The sequence below is a fragment of the Gopherus evgoodei genome, chromosome 2, assembly GCF_007399415.2.
Source record: "Gopherus evgoodei ecotype Sinaloan lineage chromosome 2, rGopEvg1_v1.p, whole genome shotgun sequence".
Classification (NCBI taxonomy): domain Eukaryota; kingdom Metazoa; phylum Chordata; order Testudines; family Testudinidae; genus Gopherus; species Gopherus evgoodei.
This window is the reverse complement of record NC_044323.1, coordinates 189,943,444-189,966,341: the sequence shown is the minus strand read 5'-3', so window position 1 is coordinate 189,966,341 and position 22,898 is coordinate 189,943,444. Positions and strand designations below refer to the sequence as shown.

The 22,898-nt window shown below is 39.5% G+C and overlaps 1 protein-coding gene across 10 annotated transcripts in view; it reads left to right on the top strand.

Annotated features, from left to right (window-relative positions):
* Positions 1 to 22,898, top strand: part of CTDP1 (CTD phosphatase subunit 1) — a 191,491-nt gene that overhangs the window by 7,768 nt on the left and 160,825 nt on the right. For all 10 annotated transcript variants that reach the window (XR_003999071.1, XM_030552588.1, XM_030552595.1 and 7 more), the window contains 4 exons: positions 3,368 to 3,451; positions 7,086 to 7,179; positions 9,157 to 9,285; positions 14,696 to 14,846. Coding sequence is in view for 9 of the 10 variants with exons in the window: in XM_030552588.1 (XP_030408448.1) it covers positions 3,411 to 3,451; positions 7,086 to 7,179; positions 9,157 to 9,285; positions 14,696 to 14,846 (415 nt within the window). In the remaining variant the exon portion in view is untranslated. The remainder of the gene's footprint in view (positions 1 to 3,367; positions 3,452 to 7,085; positions 7,180 to 9,156; positions 9,286 to 14,695; positions 14,847 to 22,898) is intronic.

The window sequence follows — 22,898 nt, the reverse complement described above, 5'->3', positions numbered from 1 at the left end:
AAAAGAAGACTCTCTAAGATCGCTGAACCTTTTTAAAAAACCAAAACCAACACTGTTAAACAGAGATGAGACATAGGAAAGACTGAGAAATTTGACAGCAAAGAAATGCAGTTCTTTCTAACACAGAAAAATCAGGCATGCTATGCGTGTGTTACCATTTGTTCAGTATAGAATTTATTAAATTTTCAGTGATTAATTTACATACTAAACCTACTTTAATTTTGAGATGTTCAGGTTTGTGAACGTCTTGATAGTTTTATGAACTTCTCAATCTCCAAATAGTTCATAGGCATTCTGCTGTGTTAAAGTTCTGCACTACACTAAAGCAGGCTATTCTAGTTGGCTTCCCTGCTCATTTATTTTCTCACATTTACATACTTGATTCTTGAAATCTGCAGCTTTAGTACATGATTGCTTATTAAAAAGTTGCAATCCCAAGTTTGTTTTAAAAAATGGATGGGTGCATACCCTTAGTTAAAGTTGTCTAATTGTATTGGTTCTCTTTTTGTGACATTCAGTAGTCAGTTTTTAAACAGAAATTTCACCCAGTTGATGATAGTCATGCTTGGGGAACTTCAATTGTCCAGGATTCTCAATTGCATGTTCCTGCTTTTGGGTGCTGTCTTGTGTCCCTCCAGAATATGTGTTGGAGATGGTGGTTTATGGAAGAATTGGATTAACAAGGGGATTTCAAACATGCCTCATGTTTTTTTTTTTAACTATTCAGATATCAGAAAATAATTTCCTGCTGTGCATATATAATATTTAGTGGTGTTTGTATTGTATGAGACAACTTTAACATCTCTTAACATGTGGATTGTGCTCCAGGCTAAAATTCTGGTTCTGTTCAAAGAATCTAGTGATGTAAATTTAAGGAAGGGAAACGGGGGAAGACAAATCGATACTTATAGACTTTAAGGTCAGAAGGGGCCATTATGATCATCTAGTCTTACCTCCTGCACAATGCAGGCCACAGAATCTCATCCATCCACTCCTGTAACAACCCCTTAACCTATGTTTGAGTTATTGAAGTCCTCAAATCGTGGTTTAAAGACCTCAAGGTGCAGAGAATCCTCCAGCAAGTGATCCGTGCCCCATGCTGCAGAGGAAGGCGAAAAATCTCTAGGGCCTATGCATTTAACTGTGATTTTTTTTTTAATTTTATTTTATTTTTTAAACGTGGCATATTCAATTCAAATTCTATATGTTCTGGGCCCCAGAATGTCTATTCCTCTACAGAGTTTTCAGAAACTGAATTTGGTAGCTTAGGCACATGGAGCTGCTGAGCCCTGTAACATGCCATCAGTAGAGTCAGGTTTTTCATCTCAGCCATATGAACTTACTGATTACAAATATTACCTGGGTTGTAGAGCTCTGAGTGTTCCTGCAGAGTATGCAATTTTTTTTGGCCTTCCTGTTCTTAGCATATGGTTCCAAGAACGAGTGGGAGGGGAGAAAACAGGAGCCATTTTCATGCATCAGTGGGATGCAACTCTTAGCAACCAGTGGAAATAGAATGTCAAGCCAGGGGAAGGAATGGCAGTGCAGAAATTAGGTGCAGGGGAGAGAGGAGAGGGTAACAAGGGAACTTGTACAAGGAAAAGGATGAGGCTACCAACTGGTAGAAGAGCACAGACCAGGAGGTGAGAAAGGAACAAATAGGAGGATAAATGGTATTAAGAGGAAAAGTAGCCAATAAGATTACCTTACTAAAAGGACAAAACTTATTTCATCAAAAAAAGCTAAAAATACATATATATGTTCTACATAAATAGTTGCCAGATGTTAATGGATTGGTTCCCAGGATGAGGAGAGATGGGCTGTACTATCAGTAATCCTAGAGAAAGGGAAGTGATCCATGAGACAGTTTTTCTCTAAGTATATGGTCTTCATTATGAAAATGTTTAACAACCTTAACTTGACTGATCCAGCTTTTCTAAAGGCGGGAGTTGGGAAGGGGGGGAGTCTCAGTATTAGCATACTGGAATCTGCAATATTAGCCTCAATTCTGTTAACACTGCGGTCTCCTTCCCTGTCACTGTGAAACATGTGACTGTGCTGGAAGTAAGCATCTGTAGGTGTCTTTTCAAAAACTAATTCCTTGTTGGAATTCTACAGCCCATAATGTCTGCGCTCTTCACCGAGAGATGATTTGAGCACGAGAGTTTGAGCTTTAAGTAGATGCTTGTTGTTGTGCCACAGGTTTCAAGCCAAAGAGACTTTATCAGAGCCAAAATATGTACTGGGAAAAGCACAGGGTTAAAAGTGCTGCCGTATTTATTTTTTCAGCTAGTTAATTTCTTTTTGTATTAAGTCCTAAAATGTCCAGGATATACACTGGGGTCCCACTGTCACGAGCAGGTATAGGGACTTAGTTATATTTTGTTTGACTTTTTAAATTCTTAATAGATACAGTGCTTTCTAGTCTCTGATTTGGCTCCCCCAGAGACTGTTGATGAAATCCAAAAGTCTCTTGTATTTCAGCTCAAATCATTATATTTTAAAACTGTTTTGAAGCTTGAAAGTAGGATTTGAATGATGAAGTGCTTTAGTCGCATCACAGCTGAGTCTGCCTGCTGTGTATGCAGGCTTCCTGTGTTGTAGACAAGGTTTGGTCTCAGAGGTGGACTAAAATATCTCCATTTCAAGTTTCAATTTTTACATTTGTGCTTTTTGACCTGTTGCCTAAAAAGCTAAATTATACTGTGTGTATTTCATTTTATCTTACGATACTTACACAATGTGCCTATCAGAGACATTAGGCACTTGTTTCATAAAGGAAAATAGTCACATTAAAAGATTGGACTATTAGATGTTCCTAACCCCCAAACAAGAAAGTAATGAACCAAAGATTAAATCCAAACTTAATCAGTACCCCTTCCTGTCAGGATTAGCGGGATATAATGTGTAAGTTGCAAGTTGTATCTAACTGTAATTTGAGAAGAACTATTTGCCCAAACTTTTGTTTGGTTAATATACTGTATCCATAATCTCTGCCCTTGAGATAAGCTGACACCATTGCCTATTTGGGAGTTTTATTAATAAAGGTTTTAATTATTCAATCAGTAATACTTAACTGGACTCTTCTTAAACCTTTGAGCCAAACTACATATCTCTTATTGAATGGGCCATTCAAAGCAATTTTAAATCATAATTGAAATGTTTAAATTTTGATTTAGTTGGGAATTGGTCCTGCTTTGAGCAGGATGTTGGACTAGATGACCTCCTGAGGTCCCTTCCAACCCTGATACTCTGATTCTATGTATACTTCAAACTTGATTCGGTTATTGGTGAATTGCTATAAATTTAAATGTTTAATAAATCAGCATTTATTAAAGAATTCAAGGTTTTTTGTTTTTGTTTTCAGAGGCATTTTGGTGAGACTGGAAGGATGTAGCCATCCTGTTGTTATGAAAGGTTTATGCGCAGAATGTGGCCAGGACTTGACTCAGTAAGTATTATTTAGGCTTTCTTCTAGTTATGCTGACACAAAATTAAGTTGTGTTTTTTTTTTTTTAAATGTCATTGATCTTAGATTCTCTTCTCTCCCTGTCCCTTCTAAAGTGGTGGACCTTAGCTACTAGCAGCTATGAATTAAGGGTATAAGAATAATTTGGAATCTGAAAGTATTGTACCAGCTATTGATGGAGAAATCCATGTAATTGCACTCAATATATCATAAGCGAAAAGTTGACGCTCTGGGACAGGAAGAGAAGGCAGTACACACACACCTTTCTAGATATCGCTGTACTGAGAGAGTAGAGATCAGCAAGTTCATGCCAATATTTCAGAAAGCTGAGTTTACTACTGTATTTAAAGCACTATAGAAACATGATTTCATCCTGAATGGAAATTTGTACTACTTGAGGAGCACATCTGTCAGTGTAGAGCAACTTCTTAAATTAATAACTTCTTTCTTCCCTTTAGGTTCACATGTAACTAGTCACAAAACCCACATAAGTAAATAGTGCATATTTAGTTCAGCTTTAACTTTTTAAAAGACTATGAGTGCAAAGGTTGTTAATAGTGTAGTTAATGCCTGACAAGCTGAGGTGTAAATCTATGCAGCACACTAGAATCCTGCATGTTAACTGGTTGTGTGGCATCTGCTACCGTGCAATGAAAATTCACTAGTGCAGGGCATAGAAGCAATTCTGTTCTTGCTGAATTTCATGACTAAGGCCAAGGTTTTGGCACAGGTACTTTTATTAAGAGTCACAGAATGTGGGCAATAAACAATAAAATCACAGAAATGTGCACAGGGCTGGCATTAGGGGGTAGCAAGCAGAGCAATTTCCTGGAGCTCCATGCCATAGGGGGTCCCAGGAAGCTAAGTTACAGGTGGCAGGGCTTGGACTTCAGCCCCAGGAGGTGGGAGCTGAATTGCTGGAATTTTGAGGATGTCACAGAGGTCTCTCACAATCACTGAATCTGTGATCTCCGTGACTGACTCGTAGCTTTACTCATGATTAATGCAGTCATTAAAGTGCCTTTTTATAGAAGGGTATTAATGCAGTGTGTTAATTATCAAAAGATATCACTTGATAATAGTTTCATTTGAAAAGAACTGCTTTAAGATGTACTCTACACGAAAGAATCCTTAATCTAATAACCCACAATAATGAGGGTATAAATAAAACTATATGAGCCAGCATAAATGGCTAGGATACTGAAGTTTGAATTTCTATTCCGTGTAACGAATTCGACACTGCAGAGATCTAGTTAGTGTTCTGTATTTCAAAAAGATGTGAATAAAGGGGAGCTTGTTCTTTGTCTAGTGCAGAAATTTGCTTCCTTGATAGTTCACAGTAACAGCTGGTTATCATCTGGTTGTTGACCACATATATTTACAGTAAGTGGTCCTATGTAAGAAATGATACAATCTTGAGTGAAGTTGTGGAGACATTAAATCTGATAACTTGGTTCAGTTGCACAGAAGTGTGTGTCTTCATGATCCCACACACTGGAATGTTTAGTCCAGGTAATAGTAGTATAATTTTAATGAATTAAAGCAGGTAAATATTAATCTTGTAAAACAAGTAACTTATTTGGTAAAGAAAATAGGCATCTAATAAAAATAACACATACAGCTGTATTGTAATGTTAAGCAAGCCTTAAATCTGTAGCTGATTCTGGTGCTAAAATGAGTGCCTCCCTAATCCTAATTATAGCATCACTGCTACTATAATTTTCTTTAGCTCCTTGTATAATAATTTTAATGTTCTCCAGATTAACCCAGTCATATTATATAGTGAATGTCATCTGTGTTCCCAGTAAAGTACTGAACTGCTTTAATACATTGTCAGTTTACTTTCTGGGTTTGATTGAACTTGGGAGTGATAAATGACAATACTACAGGGAAAACTTTGTATTACGCTTGTCAGAATTACACTGGACACAACTTTAAAGATTCACCGCTCTTTCTGATTTGAAAAATGGGTGCACAGCCAGCACGTAACCATAGCTTAAGTGTCTCAATCAATGATACACGTCTCCTTGTTAAATTCATATTCATGTGCAATAAATAACCTAAAATGAGTTTTAATGTATTTTTAGAAAAGAGACTAGATATCTGTATGAATAAACTGTTGGAGGCACACTGGAATATGAACCAAAGAGATGAGGAAGGAGAGACAGAGTGATATACATTTTATAGATTGCGTGAAGGGAATAGATAACGAACTTGCATTTGATTTTGGGAGATCCATAGTATTTTCGAATACTACTTGACTCAAAGAAACGAGTCAAGCAGTTTTTTCAGACTATTTTCCCATTATGTAACATTTTGCATAATTATTTCATAACGTACCAACTAGTAGAATATTGGGTGGTGCTGCATGTCAGGATGCAGTGGGATTATATGAGCTGTATGGAGAAGCTTGCACAGACCCTGTAGACCTTAGGCGTGGCTGTGTCTGCTGTAGTTCTCAAGACCCCTTGCTTACATCAGTTTAGCCTATAAAAAATGAGGGGGAAAGTAATTTTCTCGTTTTGTGGATCATCCCTTAAATTGGGTTCTAGTCTTAAAAGGTCTGCTTCCTGTGTATGTACAGGTTTGTTTTTGTGAGACAGATTTCCTCCCCACCCTTTTTCTTTCCTTTTATGTTCTTAACTGAAGACTAAATGCTCATGGGAGAGTGAACTTAATTCTGGCTCCAGTTGCAGTAACAGATTCTGGTCTCAGTAACACCTGTGAAACATGATTGAAAACACAGGACAGGGTGAAATTTGGTCTGATGAATCTTTATTGGGTGTAGTGAGGCATGAACCAGAAATATAGGCACTTGGTATGGAGATCTCAGGATGAGGTTGCCAGGCTGGTTGTAAACTAACCCATTTTATGTAGAAGTTAAGATACTAACCTGATACCTTGTGGTGTCACTTCTTAGTGAGTTTTCAGAGAAGAATTGCACATTGTAATCTGTCGTGTAGAAGGTACCTGTAGAGAGAAGTAAGGCGTGTACAGTAGTTCTTTACATTCTTTGTATAAAGAATCAGAATATGCAGCCATGTTGCTATTGGTATGTAATAGCATTGCCCATATTGTCAAGTATGGCGTACAAGTCATTGTGGGCTTCAGAGAGTGAGTCATCTTAAGTAACTTCAAACAGCTATTTTGGAGAAGAGAAATTTAATCTCAGGCCTTTGATTAGCACTAGGTTAATCATTCAAATTTAAATAAACTGTTTTACTGATGTCCTTTTAAATCTGTATTTAATAGTTCTAAAATGTGTGTATTAGAGCAAATGCAACAGATATAACCTTAACTTAATCGTGATCTTTTCTTATCTTTATATTCTGTATATTCTTCTTAAGAGTTCTAGTAACAAAAGTTACAGCAAATAGTTATACTTACATGATATTATAAGCAAGATTCATCCATTTTGTTCAGTAATTGGTGCTGTAATGATCCTCTGAAGAAGGGTGTACCATGCTGAATCAATGTATTAAACGAAATCATGATTTTTGACAGGGGCTGGTTTGACATTGCAGTTTTTAATAATTGACTACCTTCATTGATGGAAATCATTAGCACTGAAATGTACTTGACTGAAACTTTTTTATTTTCTTCCCTGTTTGATTAGGCTACAAAGCAAGAATGGAAAACAGAATGTGCCATTATCCACAGCAACTGTATCTATGGTTCATAGTGTTCCAGAACTGATGGTTAGCTCTGAGGCAAGTTGAGTCGCACTACTTTTATTCCACGGTTTTGAGATTGCATTTAGTGGGGATTCCTCAAAGAGATGTGCCTATTTAATATAAAATATTGGATTGGCCTCACTTTGAGAAGGAAGCTGAGATTTCAGTATGTATAACTAAAAACTGCAAGTCTGCTCTATAGACAAGTATTGAGTAATTAATTTTTTCTAATAGTGTTAGCTTGTACTGATGTAGATTATAGGACTACATTAGCAATCACATCTGATTCTGCAGTACTTTAATGTTGGTTACTGCAAGGCTATGATGCCTTGTGGTGGTAGCTTTGAAATCTTCTGCTTTCCATGAGGTTTTTCTGCCTTTTTTCAGAAAAAATCAATTTGGTGAAAGATTTTCACCACTTAGAATAACCTCCAAAGGCTGAAATATTTCTGAAACCCAGTTTTTCCACATTTCAAGGGAAGGAAAGAGAAATAATCCATTGTCTTTGTAACATTTTAGTATCTGTGACACAAACTTTGTAGTTGAAAAGCTTGTGAGGCCTAAATATTGCAATAAAACTTCTGAGCAGTTAAGATGTTAAAATAAATACGAATGTTCCTGTCTCACTGGCTTTTTTTTTTGGGAAAAGGAGTTGATTATTTTAAATATAATAAACCCCCCCCCTCCTATTTCCTGTTTTTTCACCATCTTTTTTTCTTTTTTTTATACTAACTCTCCTTCTTTCTGTCCTCTTCTCCTCTACTTTATTCTCTCTTTTTTCCTTCTCTTATCTCTTTCAGTTTTAGAAGTTTATAAACAAATAGTTTGGTGGAAGATAAGATGCAAGATGCTAGCTTTGATCGAGCCATTCAAAGGCACAAAGGGTGGTTACAACCCAACTCCCATTTGTGCCTTTTAAAAACTCAAACTTAACTTGCATACTTAACTGGCTGGTGCCCAGCATTCTAGTAAACTTCTTGACCTAAATAAGGAGATATAAGTATAATGCACATTAGAAGACCAGTTTGTGTTCAATTATAACAACTTGTAAATACGCCTCTACCCTGATATATCGCTGTCCTCAGGAGCCAAAAAATCTTATCGCATTAGAGGTGAAACTTGCTTTGATCTGCTTTGCCGCGTTATATCCAAATTCTTGTTATATCAGGTCGTGTTATATCGGGGTAGATATGTATGTTAAAACTTGTATAGGGAGAAATAAATGGTTTAGTTCAAAGAAATATGGTCAAATACAACTTTTCATAATGTTAAATTTGTTTACTAGCCATTGATTTTAAATCTCTTGGGAGATTTTACAAATAATTTTAAGCTCCATTTGTTCCATTTGACAAACATCAGTTATTTCCTCTAGCACTTCTTCTCTCTTTTGGAGCACAAGCTAAATATGATTTTATTTGTTTCTTCTTTTTGTCATTTGCAACTTGTATATTTTAATCTGTTACACCAACAGATTTTTGGCAGTAGGGTTTAACTTCTCTCTGCACGGGGTGTCAATGATAGAAGAATTCACTGGGGTTAATTTATTTTTAACTGGGATACTTTATTCCATAGACACAGGACACTGAAGGGAATGTTGTTAGCAATGATTTTCAGTTTTTGGATGCACAATTTGAGGCACCTGATTTTTTTTTTTTAATATGCTCAGCACTTTCTGAAAATCAGGCTCTAAGGTATCTCAAGTTGTGCACCAAAACTAGTGGTGGTTTTTGAAAATCTTGGCTTTTAATGATTTTTTGGTGCCTTGCTATGTGTTGTAGATTGGTTGCTTTTAATACAAGAGTAACAGTGTTTGACAGGTTTCTATACATAAATTATGTGGTTCCTTTTACTGAAAAGTGGCTGGAAAGCTAGCGAAAGTAAAATGGGTGAGTGGCAAAATCTCTTCAGAAGTTACTGAGCATTTGGTCTTCTGATGAGTCATAAATTTGATTTATTTTAAATTTCATTGACTTGTCTGAGATTATGCTCAGTCTGTAAATCTCTTTATTATAGCAAGCTGAACAACTAGGACGGGAAGACCAGCAGCGACTACACCGAAATCGAAAGCTGGTGCTGATGGTAGATTTGGACCAGACGTTGATCCATACTACAGAACAGCACTGCCAACAGATGTCTAATAAAGTAAATATTATTTATTATTATGTTCTCAAGCCACAGTAATCGCAAGAAGTTTTCTGTTCAGTTCTAATGAAGTGACGGTTCTGTAAGAAGGCGCATTGTACATGAAAATGTAGGCGAAAAGCTAGTCAAGGAATGAAAAAACATGAGGGACACAAGATTATAAAGCATATTTCAATTTTTTTGTCATTAGTTAATGAAGCACCTTGAGTTACTTAAATTGAAATTATTTTTAAAGTAACTGACTTACTTTCCATCATTTATATAGTTCTATGTTTTCTGTTTTAGTCAGCTTGGACAACAAAGCTAAGCTAGTCACTTTTAATTCTTGGTTTTCATGCTAATACAGTGTTGGCTTTTCAGGTTACAGCGCTAGAAAGAAATAGCTGAACAGAGTGTCTTCAAAAATAAAATGAAGATTTCTGTTCAGATTAGGTTAACTTTGTCCTATCTCATACTGTGTTTAACTAAACCTACCATATATCTTTGGTATAAGCTTCTAGGTTCTTAATTAGGAGGGCATCTTCAGCTTGAAAACGAAGAAAATGAGTTAAAAGTACCTTGGATGCTACATGTCCACCTGTGTGTGTCTGCCAATCTGTGGGTTTTGCAATCACATTTCATGTTTTTCTGTCTCTCTTTGCTGCATGAAAGATTGTCTCTCACATGGGAAAATGACTATACACAAAATAAACTAATTGAGAATAGACTTTTTTCCCCCCATATCTCTTATAGTTCCAGTGTTACTTCTAACTGGTAGGTCAAACATTCTGATGGAGTTAATTTACCAAAAAAAAATTCCTCTCTGCTGCCTGTTAGCACTTTTTCTTTTCCCTGAACTCCCACTTAGAAACAGTGCACAGGATGCTCCTAAGGGAGTGTTGTTAGAAGTGATTTTCAGGATAACACCAGGTGATTTCCAACTCTGTCTTCATCCTTGCTTGCAAAAAAGTATTAATGTGCTCTTTCAGAGAAGTTGGTAAGCACCTGCACAGATGAAAATTGACAGTTTTGTTTTCATGTTTCCTTGTTGGAAACCTTAAAACAAATTGAGGAACTTAAATTCACACTTCCACTGAGTGGATTTGATTTAAATCACTAGTCAGGAAGACTCAATTTAATCATGGATTTCTACATAAAAGTGCATTCTTGTTGGTTGTTATAACCTTAATACGTATTCTTCACAGCTCAGAGATGGATGTAGGTTTCATTTTTAGAAGGTACACACTATACATTTTTAAAGTGATTTATTTTGAAAACTTTTCAGACTAGTTCTATAACTATATCAGAAAATGGATGGTGGTTTACCAAAGGTGGTTTACCAAAGGTAATTGAAGCAGATATTTATGAAATTGAGAGGTGAACTATCTCCAGCTGAACAGGTTAATTATTAATATTTGGAGGATTTTCTTGCCATCCTGTATTAGGAGGAGAACATCACCAGACAGACATTTTAAATTGTTCTTTTAACTAAAACAACAACATTGTGTATTCTGGATTATTTTCATCAACAGAAAACATAATATTTTAACAAAACAAGCACATAAATTTTTGAATTCAGTTAAACATTTAAAGTTTTTAAAATCAGGTTTGTTTTTGTTAAAATTGTTTTTACCTGAAATAGTTAGTTGATTTAAAGGGAATTGTCAACCAGGTCAACATGAGAAACAAAATATTGGCTTCTGCAGCTAACTCAGTTGTCTTCACCTTCATTTTCCTGTTTGTTTATAATCTGGAAAAGAAAAACAAGCTTTCCTGCTTTTTCAGGTCACAAATGATTTCTCAGTTTGAAATGAATTAGTCCAAAGGAAGAAAATATTCTTTCTACACCGGCAGAAGCTACTGCTGTTAAAAGTGAGATTGTCACTGGTGTGACTGACTTTCTTTAAAACATCAGCAAACATATATTTCTTGAATGGTTCACCCTTAACTCTGAAGTTTTATTATAGTTGGCATTATGGAGGGATGATTGCTGGATATCCATGTCATAGCCAACGCCTCTTCTTCAGCAGTTAAGGTTTGACCCTGGTACCAAGTATTGAGAATCATTGCAAGAAAATGAGCTGGAGATAGTGCTTGTCCCATTCGTTTTTTTTTAATGCTTGTAATTTAACTCTGTCATTGCATGCTTCTTTTTTTTTTTTTTTTAAATCTCACTTAGTTCCTTCCAAATTTCAACAGCATCAGCAATAGAACAGCTGCTGCTCTTCATTTTGTTCAAGACTACAGAAATAGGTTTCAGGGTACTCAGCATGTGTTCAACATTTCTCTTAAGCCCAATGTTGAGAGCTTTGGCTGTGACAGTGCCATCTATTTTTTCACAATTTTGTTCACAAACTGTCATCAGAATAGGCCAGTTCTTGGTATAGTGCTCAAAACAGTCCACTACTGAGTTCCATCACACATCTTGTGGGAGAGTTAGCTTGGTTCCTCCCACTTTTTTCAGAGCAGCTGCTGCAAAGTGGTTGTTGTGGAAGTATTTTGTAATTTCAGAACCATTAGCCTTTATTTCTGAAACACTGAAGTCTTTGGCTAGGAGATGCATCGAATGAGCATTGCAACCGTATGTTATTAGCTTAGGACTCTCTTCTAAATAATTTCTTCTCATCTTGGATACATTTGCAGCATTGTCTGTGACCAAGCTACATACTAGACATTTGAATAATTTTTTTCAGTTTGTTATAGCTTTTACTGCTACTTGTAAGTATTCTGCTGTGTGTACATTTCCTGATGTATCAATTTCTATAAGGAAAACATTTCCCTTCTTCTGTTGTCACACAAGCACATACAACAGGATCATTGTGGACGTTGCTCCACCCATCAAAACTCAGATTATCAATTTTACCCTCTAGACCTTTTGCACACTGCTCAATTTCTTTTTCAAACACTTCATCCAGCAATTTGCCTGTGACATCTGCTCTGTCAGGTGGACTGTATCCTGGTCTTAATGACTGAACCATGTTAATGAAGTGTGGATTCTCAGTCATACGGAAAGGAGAGTTTTTGTTTCTGGATTATGGATTTTTTTTTCTTTTTGCCACAAGTGATATACTGTGGCTGTGTGACATACATGCAGGGCCGGCTCTAGCCATTTTGCCACCCCAAGCATGGCGGCACGCCGCAGGGGGTGCTCTGCTGCTCGCCGATCCCACATCTCCGGTGGACCTCTCGCAGGCATCCCTGCGGAGGGTCCGCTGGTCCCGCGGCTCTGGTGGAGCATCCGCAGGCATCCCTGCGGATGTTCTACCGGAGCCGCAGGACCAGCGGACCCTCCGCAGGCAAGCCTGCGAGAGGTCCACCGGAGCCGCCTGCTGCCCTCCCAGCAACCAGCAGAGCATCCCCCGCGGTATACCACCTCAAGCACGCACTTGGTGTGCTGGGGCCTGGAGCCGGCCCTGCATACATGATGTGACTGAAACACTATCATTGGCAGATAACTCTGAAACTGTAGAAAATGATGGTGATCTTGAAGGTGCATAGTGTTCAGAATCCTGTATGTTGAGGATGGATTCTCCTAAACAAAATAAGTCAATGCAGTTACTTAATTATTGTTACCATACTGCTCATTTGGTATTACTCATTGCATTCACTGACACTCAGTACTACTTTAACAGTGAAATTGTGAAAGGAAGATCTGCCTATTTCAGCTATTTATTTTTATCACAACTGCATCTAAAATGTAGTACCATAGAGTACCATGTAGTACCATGTAGTACCATATTCTTTGCTCAAACACGAGAATTCAAGAATAGTCCAGAAGGAAGACAGGCAGTCCTTAAGAAAGAAGTATGAAATAAAGACGTTTATCAACCTGAGGATCCTGCATGTTCAGACATGTTCCTTTCATCATCTTCAACGCAGCTTCCTCCTGAGAAGGAACACTTCTCATGATGTTGTTTTATTTGGGGGACCAGGCCTTGCATTTCTTTGTTGCGCTGTTTGCATTTTGCGCACGTCTGTCTTACCATAGGTAGAGGAACTTCATCAAAATATTCCCAAAGTGGGTCTCTTTTATGGCCTGCTGCCATTATAGATTTTCCCTTCTAGTGAGAGAATGGTATGGTAGATCTCAAATCAATAAAGGCTACACTCAGAAAGACCTCAAGATTTCTGGAATATGCTGCTCAGTTTCAGTTTTGCTTTCACTGCCCATTCCTCCCTCCTCACATTTATCTCCAGACTTCTTCTCCTTGTCCAGATGTATTCCACCCCCAACAATCTTCTAGTCATTGAACTTTTTGAAACTTTGCACTTTTAGAGAGACATAAGGGATTGACTGTGTACATGAATTTGCAGAGTGACAATAGGGTTGAGGTCTGTTATTTCTCACTTCTATATATTTATATATTTTAAAACATTTTTGCTGTTAACAAGCATGTTATCTCTGGGGAGACATATCCACAGTTTGAGAACTGCGAAACTAAGCATCTCTGATGGTATCTTCTAGACTGAGCACCGAGTCCTATTGGGTAGACAGAAAGATTAACCTAAATAATCTATACAGAGGCCCCTGGAACCCCATAAGATTGGGTCCCTAATCCATGAACTGTTGGAACTCATTTACAAAATTTAAACATTACATGAATATATTGTCTCATACTATAAAATTAGAATTTATAATCCCTATTCCATGATTCATTATAGCTCAAAGATATCGTATCTTAATTAAAGCTATCTTTAGATAGGTTTTTTCCTCAAAAAGCAGTTGTTTTAAAAAATACTGATTTTTTTGTTTGTTTATTTTTAAATCCTTGATTTTTATCCACCCTGCACTTCCACATGCCTAACAAGGTTATACTTGTTAATGTTTTCCCTCATCAGAGAGGGATCAGTGACAGCAAAATAAAATTAATGACCTGCATAGTTCAATGACTGTCTGTGTCTGGGTAAATCCATGTTTATAAAGCAAGTATTCAGGAGGCTCATAAATGAGTGCACAGCTTACTCTGACACTTGTGTATGTCCCTTCCTCAGCTGCTATATGAATTTTTATAAGTGCAGTTTTTTTCATTCAACACAAATTGGCCATTTGTTTTATTTTTCAGCCCAGTATGTAGTAAAACTAATGTCTCACATCACTGAAAGTAAAACAAACCCTTTAAGAAATTTCACTGGATAGTTTCTTAAAATTTGTTGTGTAAACAAACCTTTGAAAGCCTAGGCAACTCTTTCAATATTCTAACATTGTAAACAATTACTGCAAGTCAAAAATGTGGTGGTCTGTCTTATAAAAACCAAAATATGCTTTGGGTCAAATATATTTCCAAATGAAAATCTTATTCATCTTAATTGGACTGAAATAGGATCTCCGAATAAAACTGAGGTAAAGGGTGGTACTTTTAGGCATGTTTATTTTTATACTAAACTTAATTATTTTACAAGTCTTGCTATGAGGTTATTTGTTCTCTTCTAGGGAATATTCCATTTCCAGTTAGGTCGAGGTGAACCTATGCTGCATACTCGTTTGCGTCCTCATTGCAAGGAATTCTTAGAAAAGATTGCCAAGCTGTATGAATTACATGTTTTTACCTTCGGTAGCAGACTTTATGCACATACAATTGCAGGTGAGTAGCATGCTGCTTGGAATACTTGAGTTATCAGCCTTTTTAAGATTTGATATGACTTTGACTTCCTGTTCTTCTCCAAGTCTCTGTCCGCCTATACCTCTAAAGAAGATTCTGTGCAAACTATAATGCCATTGAAGACCCAAAACTGTAAATTAATAATGCAAATTAAAATACTGCATTGGAAATTTTGTCTAAATATAAAGAATAGAGTTCCATAAGCAGAATGCTTAGCTTTTTTGGAACCCAGTCCATGTAGTAATTTCTCCCTTTTACTTAGATACAGCCCTGCTGTTTGTTTTTTAGGAAATGAGCCACAATTTTCTTCTCTCTCTTTCCATCTAAAGAATGTCCTTACAGGTTGGATTAGATGAGGTATCTGGGTTTCACCCTATGCCTTCTTCAGGCAGTCTGGAAGCAACACTCCCTTCAGGATAGGGATTCAGAGGCATAAATCTTTTGTCTCCCTTCCAAACAAGTATCACTGTTAATGTCAATCAGCTGACATGAGAACATAAGAATGCCCATACTGGGTCAGACGAAAGGTCCATCTAGCTCAGTATCCTGTCTGCCAACAGTGGCCAATGCTAGGTGCCCCAGAGGCAATGAATAGAACAAGTAATCATCAAGAAAAGCAGCAAAGAATCCTGTAGCATCTTATAGACTAACAGACGTTTTGGAGCATGAGCTTTTGTGGGTGAATATCCACTTCGTCAGATGCATGTAGTGGAAATTTCCAGGGGCAGGTATATATATATGCAGGCAAGCTAGAGATAATGAGGTTAGTTCAGTCAGGGAGGATGAGGCCCTGTTCTAGCAGTTGAGGTGTGAAAACCAAGGGAGGAGAAACTGGTTCTGTAGTTGGCAAGCCATTCACAGTCTTTGTTTAATCCTGAGCTGATGGTGTCAAATTTCCAGATGAACTGAAGCTCAGCAGTTTCTCTTTGAAGTCTGGTCCTGAAGTTTTTTTTGCTGCAGGATGGCCACCTTAAGGTCTGCTATAGTGTTGCCAGGGAGGTTGAAGTGTTCTACAGGTTTTTGTATATTGCCATTCCTAATATCTGATTTGTGTCCATTGATCCTTTTCCGTAGAGACTGTCCAGTTTGGCCGATGTACTTAGCAGAGGGGCATTACTGCCATATGATGGCATATATTCCATTGGTGGATGTGCAGGTGAATGAACCGGTGATGGTATGGCTGATCTGGTTAGGTCCTGTGATGGTGTCGCTGGTGTAGATATGTGGGCAGAGTTGGCATCGAGGTTTGTTGCATGGATTGGTTCCTGAGCTAGAGTTACTATGGTGCGGTGTGCAGTTACTGGTGAGAATATATTTCAGGTTGGCAGGTTGTCTGTGGGCGAGGACTGGCCTGCCACCAAAGGCCTGTGAAAGTGTGGGGTCATTGCCCAGGATGGGTTGTAGATCCCTGATGATGCGTTGGAGGGGTTTTAGCTGGGGACTGTATGTGATGGTCAGTGGAGTCCTGTTGGTTTCTTTCTTGGGTTTGTCTTGCAGCAGGAGGCTTCTGGGTACACGTCTGACTCTGTTGATCTGTTTCCTTATTTCCTCGTGCGGGTATTGTAGTTTTGAGAATGCTTGGTGGAGATTTTGTAGGTGTTGGTCTCTGTCTGAGGAGTTAGAGCAGATGCAATTGTGCCTCAGTGCTTGGCTGTAGACAATGGATCGTGTGATGTGCCCGGGATGGAAGCTGGAGGCATGAAGGTAGGCATAGCGGTCAGTAGGTTTTCGGTATAGGGTGGTGGTAATGTGACCATCACTTATTTGCACCGTGGTGTCTAGGAAGTGGACCTCCCTTGTAGATTGGTCCAGGCTGAGGTTGATGGTGGGGTGGAAGCTGCTGAAATCGTGGTGGAATTTTTCCAGAGTTTCCTTCCCATGGCTCCAGATGATGAAGATGTCATCAATGTAGCATAGGTAGAGAAGGGGCGTGAGTGGACGAGAGCTGAGGAAGCGTTGTTCCAGGTCGGCCATAAAAATATTGGCATATTGTGGGGCCATGCGGGTGCCCATAGCGGTGCCACTAATCTGGAGATATATATTGTCATCAAATTTGAAATAGTTTGTGTGTGAGGATAAAGGCACAGAGCTCAGCAGCCAGTTGTGCTGTGGCATCATCAGGGATATTGTTCCTGACAGCTTGCATTCCATCTGTGTGTGCGATGTTTGTGTACAGAGCCTCTAAATCCATGGTGGCTAGGATGGTGTTTTCTGGAAGGTCACCAATGCATTGTAATTTCCTCAGGAAATCAGTGGTGTCACGGAGATAGCTGGGAGTGCTGGTGGCATAGGGTCTGAGTAGAGAGTTCACATATCCAGATATTCCTTCAGTGAGAGTGCCAATGCCCGAGATGATGGGGCATCCAGGATTTCCGGGTTTGTGGATCTTGGGTAGTAGATAGAATAACCCTGGTCGGGGCTCTAAGGGTATGTTGATTTGTTCCGGTGTTCGTGTAGGGAGTGTCCCGAGTAGATGTTGCAGTTTCTTAGTATATTCCTCAGTGGGATCTGAGGGAAGTGGCCTGTAGAATTTGGTGTTGGAGAGTTGTCTGGCGGCCTCCTTTTGGTAGTCAGACCTGTTCATGATGACAACAGCACCTCCTTTATCAGCCTCTTTGATGATAATGTCAGGGTGGTTTCTGAGGCTGTGGATGGCATTGTGTTCTGCACGTCTTAGGTTATGAGGCAAGCAATGTTGTTTTTCCACAATTTCTGCCTCTGCACGTTGGCGGAAGCATTCAGTGTATAGGTCCAGACTGTCATTTTGACCCTCAGGAGGGGTCCATGTAGAGTTGTTCTTCTTATGCTGTTGGTGGGAGGGTACCTGTGTATCAGTGTTCTGTTCAGTGTTGTCCTGAAAGTATTCTTTGAGTCGGAGACAGCGAAAGTAGGCTTCCAGATCGCGGCAGAACTGTATCATGTTGATGGGGGTGGCAGGGCAGAAAGAGAGTCCCCGAGATAGGACAGACTTTTCTTCTGGGCTGAGTGTGTAGTTGGATAGATTGACGATGTTGCTGGGTGGGTTGTAATCATCAAGTGATCCATCCTCTTTCACTCATTCCCAGCTTCTCGCAGACAGAGGCCAGGGACACCATCCCTGCCCATCCTGGCTAATGGCCATTGATGGGCCTATCCTCCATGAATTTATCTAGTTATTTTTTGAATCTTGTTATAGTTTTGGCCATTAGAATATCCTCTGGAAAAGAGTTCCACAGGTTGACTATTGAAGAAATACTTCTTTTGTTTGTTACCTGCTACTTATTAATTTGATTTGATGTTTGTTAGTTCCTGTGTTATGAGAAGGAGTAAATAACACTTCCATATTTATTTTCTCCACCAGTCATGATTTTATAGACCTCTATCATATTTCCCCTCCCCCAGTCATCTTTTTTCCAAGCTGAAAAGTCCCTGTCTTATTAATATCTACTCATATGGAGACTGCAAAGAGGTGCTTATATGATAGTTCTATTTGTGCCCTTCTCTTGGAGCAGAGAATAACATTTATTAGAGTATAACATTTGTATTTCAGTGTTTTCATATCCTTTCCCATCAAGTTACAGATATTGCCTTTCACAATCTCATTAAAACTTGTTCTCAAATGTTTTAATTTAAAAGGAGAGGGAAATCTACAGTATCATTTTTCAACAGACATAAATGAAAGTTAGTTAATGCTAGGCACTTGCATGTTAGGGTAATGTTGAGGACATGACCACCAACATATGATTGAACTGTAAACTTGGCCGTTTTCCCCGACTGAACTTCATGTTTCAGTGTAGTATTTTGTTAATTTCCATAGATTTTGCTTTTAAAAATACTCTGTTAATATTCTGTTAGGATCATGTCAGTGGCAGCTAAGTAGTTCATTAGTTTGTGACCCCAGTGGAAGAAATAAAAATACACATTAATCTGTGTCTCAGTCTAGTGAATGTTGTCAGTGATTAAAACTGTACCTATTGCTGTTATCCGTATCCTTTTCCTCCTGTTGTATTGTCTTATGTGTTTGTAGAGTGTCAAGCACAACAGGACTCTGTTTTTTATTAGGGCCTTTCGGCCCTGTCTGGATACCAGTGTTAAATAATGACATGAGATAAGCTACAAGAGATAACAAACTACAAAATAGATTTTATAGAGGATTTTGATCCAAGTTAAGTAAGGCATTGAAGATGCAATTTGATGTGCTTAAAGATTGCAAGAGACTCCTGTAACCTGAAACTAATGATTTAGTTAGAGGATCAAAGTAACTTTTTACTTCTGGAGAGAAGGGAAGGCTGTGTCACCCGCCCTCCCTGCCCCTCCCCCCCCTTTTTTTTATGGCAGAACCACAAGACTTGTTCCCTACTGACTCTATATCATTCATTATTTGGTGGGTGATATACTTGGTGAAGCTCCCTTTACAGGCCATCAGTGTCATTATAAGATTATACATTTTGGGGACAGGGGCTGTCTTTATTGCACAGCACAGGACACAATGTTTATATCTTAACACATTCCCCTTTTCCTGATGGAGTGTGGATCTGGTTTGTTCTGAGAATGAGGAAATGGGACTTAAGCTTGGTTCTCTTGCATGATAAACTTGAGCACTTGATGTGGTGATATGACATTCTCGCTTTTGCTAGTTTCTGCTGTAGGATTCTGTGCTGGTAGGAAGAGAAAGTTGAGCTGCTGATGAGTATGTGACAGATTGATGGCTAGGCTGTAGTAATGTGAAACTAGACATAGTCTGTGCATGTGTTGAACACTTGATGGCAGTATTGTTCAGAGAAATAATTTATAGTGAGAAATATTCAGTTAGTATTTAGCAAGGGGTACCAGATAGCTGTAAGGGAATATCTGACACATGGGGAAATAGAAGATGAAACAAAGGAGTCTTTTATCCATATGGAAAAACTTAAACCACTCTGCCTTGCTAGATTTCACATACACTTTCTGTATGCTTCCCCAGATACTCTGCACACACCTTTGATGGCCCCTTCCTGCATGCTCCTGAGATTTTTTTTCTTATCTCTGTGAGGCCCCTGTATCTGAGACCAGAAAACACTATTCCTTGGCACCTTTTTTTTTTGTCCCTCAAGTGGCTCCAGGTCTTGTACCCTTTTCACTATATGTTTTCTCTTCTGTATTTTCTGTTTTTGATCTCCCTGTGTGTATTAAATTTTGCACAAGCTATGATCCCCACACCAGATACCGTCCAGTTGCAATAGGGAACATTGGGCTGAGCTCCCACTGAAACTGGCTGCCACTTAGAGACTTTTGGGCCATTCTTGTGGCCACCCATCTTTGTAAAGAAAAATCATAGAATATTTGATTCAGATCAGAGGGGGTAGAATAGATGGGTGGTATGTTTCCAACCGCAGTGTATAGGGCCCTACCAAATTCAGTCCATTTTGGTCAATTTCACAGCAGTAGGATTTTAAAAAATCAGTTTCACAGTTTCAGGTATTTACGTCTGAAATCATGGTATTATAACCCTGGGGGTTCCAAACCAAAAGAGGGTTGGGGGCGAGGGGGGCGTTAGTCAGAAGGCTGTTGTAGGGAGGTCACAGTATTGCCACCCTTACTTCTGTGCTGCTGCTGATGGTGACACTGCCTTCAGAGCTGGACAGCCAGAGAGCAGTGGGCAGCACAAAAGGGAGGGTTGCATGGTATGGGGGGGTATAATTTAGGGGGGACAGGGCCAGCCTTACAGGTGGGTGACTGCCCAGGGCCCCATGGTCAGAGTGCTGTGATCTTCCTCCCCCCGCCCCAGTCAGCCCAAGGCTCCTTTAACCCCCCCAAGTGCTAGGCCCGGAGCCAGGAAGGGGCAGGGCTTGGGTGCAAGGGTGCCGGAAGCTTTGTAGAAGTGAGGGAGCGGGTCACCAGAACCAGAGGGGCCAGAGGCCATGCCCCCCACTTCTTAACATGGGTATAATTTGGGGGGCAGATAGAACCTTTTATTGAAAGTAACATGATTTTTTTTTAAATGGTATAACTTCTGTAGTTACCTGCTATAGCTAATTTTATAATATTTATATATTATATATAAATACACAAGTTAATATAACAATTTAGTGATGCTATGTTATTTAGGCTCATGATAATAATAGTTATATCATCATCATCATCATATTATCATCTCCTAGAACTGGAAGGGATCCTGAAAGATCATCAAGTCCAGCCCCCTGCCTTCATTAGCAGGACCAAATACTGATTTTTTTTTTTTTGCCCCAGATCCCAAAGTGGCCCCCTTAAGGATTGAACTCTCAACCTTGGATTTAGCAGACCACAAGCATATCAATCCATGAGCTATCCCTCCCTCATGACATAGCTGCTGTGAACCTAGCTACTGTAGAAGTAGCATGGTGATAAATCTAACGAAGGTGCTGCATGTGTTGCAAACCCGATTGATTTCCCAATGAAAATGCCTTTTGAGTAGTTAAAATCGTATTACCTGACAGAATTTGAAGAATATGAAATAAACATACTTGGCCAGTGCGTCAAACCAGAATAAGAAATAGAATGACTTGCCTATAAATGTAAATACTGTATATGGGAGAATTGTAATACAGATAAGTTCACACCTTCAAAGGTCTGATTATAAATTCATTTGGCAATGATTTTTGTTACACATGCCAAATATCTTATGATATTAATGTGATGTGATTAACAAGTGTAAGATTGTGTCTTCAGTGTACTCTGTGTAGAAACGTGTTCTTCAGCAACATGTTTTATCTGTAACTTTCAGCTGAGCATATTGAACCATCTCCAAGTTTTAGCGAGGGTGTAGAAGCTTCTGCCAGAGATGACTGGTGCCTGCTGGTGGTGGGGGAGCGCCCCAATTTAAAGGTTTGGGCTCCTCCAACAGCTTGAGTCAAGCCCACCTTAGGCACGCCTCTCTCTTGCACTCAGCAGGCCCTCCCTGCAACTCCCAGGTGTTAGTTCCTTGTGGAGACACAGAGGCAAACAGCTGGGAGGGTCCACTGTTTTAGCTTCACATAGAAAGGCAGCAGCAAAAACAGTGACTCTCCTCTCCCCATGGGCTTCAGCTTCCAGGTTGCTGGTTCCAGCAACTGCTGTGGCAAGGAGGGGACCTGGCCGAGGGCGGGGGGAGGGTGGGAGGGAGGAGCAAGTGGGGCAATTTGCCCAGGGGCCCCGCAAGCCATGGCCTGGCGACAGTCTAGGTCTTCGGCAGCATTTTGGCAGCGAGGTCCCTTCAGTGCTGCCGAAGACCCGGACTGTCGCCAGGTGAGTACAAATGCCTCAGCTACCACACTTTGCCTCTGGGCAGCCCTGGGTCTGGCAGCACCATGTGACTGAGCAAGCCCTGGTAAAAATTTGGGGGAGGGAGGAGCATGTGACCCCCATCACCTCTGGCTTCTGCCCAGCAAGGAGAAGGGTCCTGGGGCTTCAGCCCTGTGGGATGCACCTCTGAGGGCTTGGGGCTTCAATAGGAGTGGGTCTGATGCCCCAGTAGGCGCCTCCCATGGGGCTGAAGCCCTGACTCTTGAACTTCTGAAGATTGTCGTATGTGGCTCGAAGGGTCAGTAAGTTTGGCCATTCCTGATCTATGGCAAAGTAGGTTGTTCTAGAATTAAAGTAAGTCACCAGGGGCTGAGAATCCTTGAAGGAGGATTGGAGGATCAGGTCAGTAACTCTTGCCAGATTCTGTGGTAAATAAGGGAATGGCAGAATTCAAGTTGAGGCTTAATTTCTGTGGTAAGCCCCATTTTGGTTTTATTTTGATATCTCTGCTAAATAAGGCTATGATTTTTGGCATCGGAATTTTCAGTACATTTTATAGCAAAGGTGTAGGGGGGAATAACAATAAGTCTCTGAAATGTTGCCATGTGTAGTTTTCACTACATCGGCATGCATGAGTATACTTGGAGATGCTGAAAAGTAAGGCCCAGGGAATAGGGTGTGGGGATTGGAAAGTGAGTACATGCCAAACCAGTGGCACCTGTTCCATGGCGCTGTGTCTGGCTCTAGCACTCTGCTGTGGTGCTGAGACCTGGAAATGTGTATAGAGGAGGTAACATTTGAACAAAGGCATTCTTA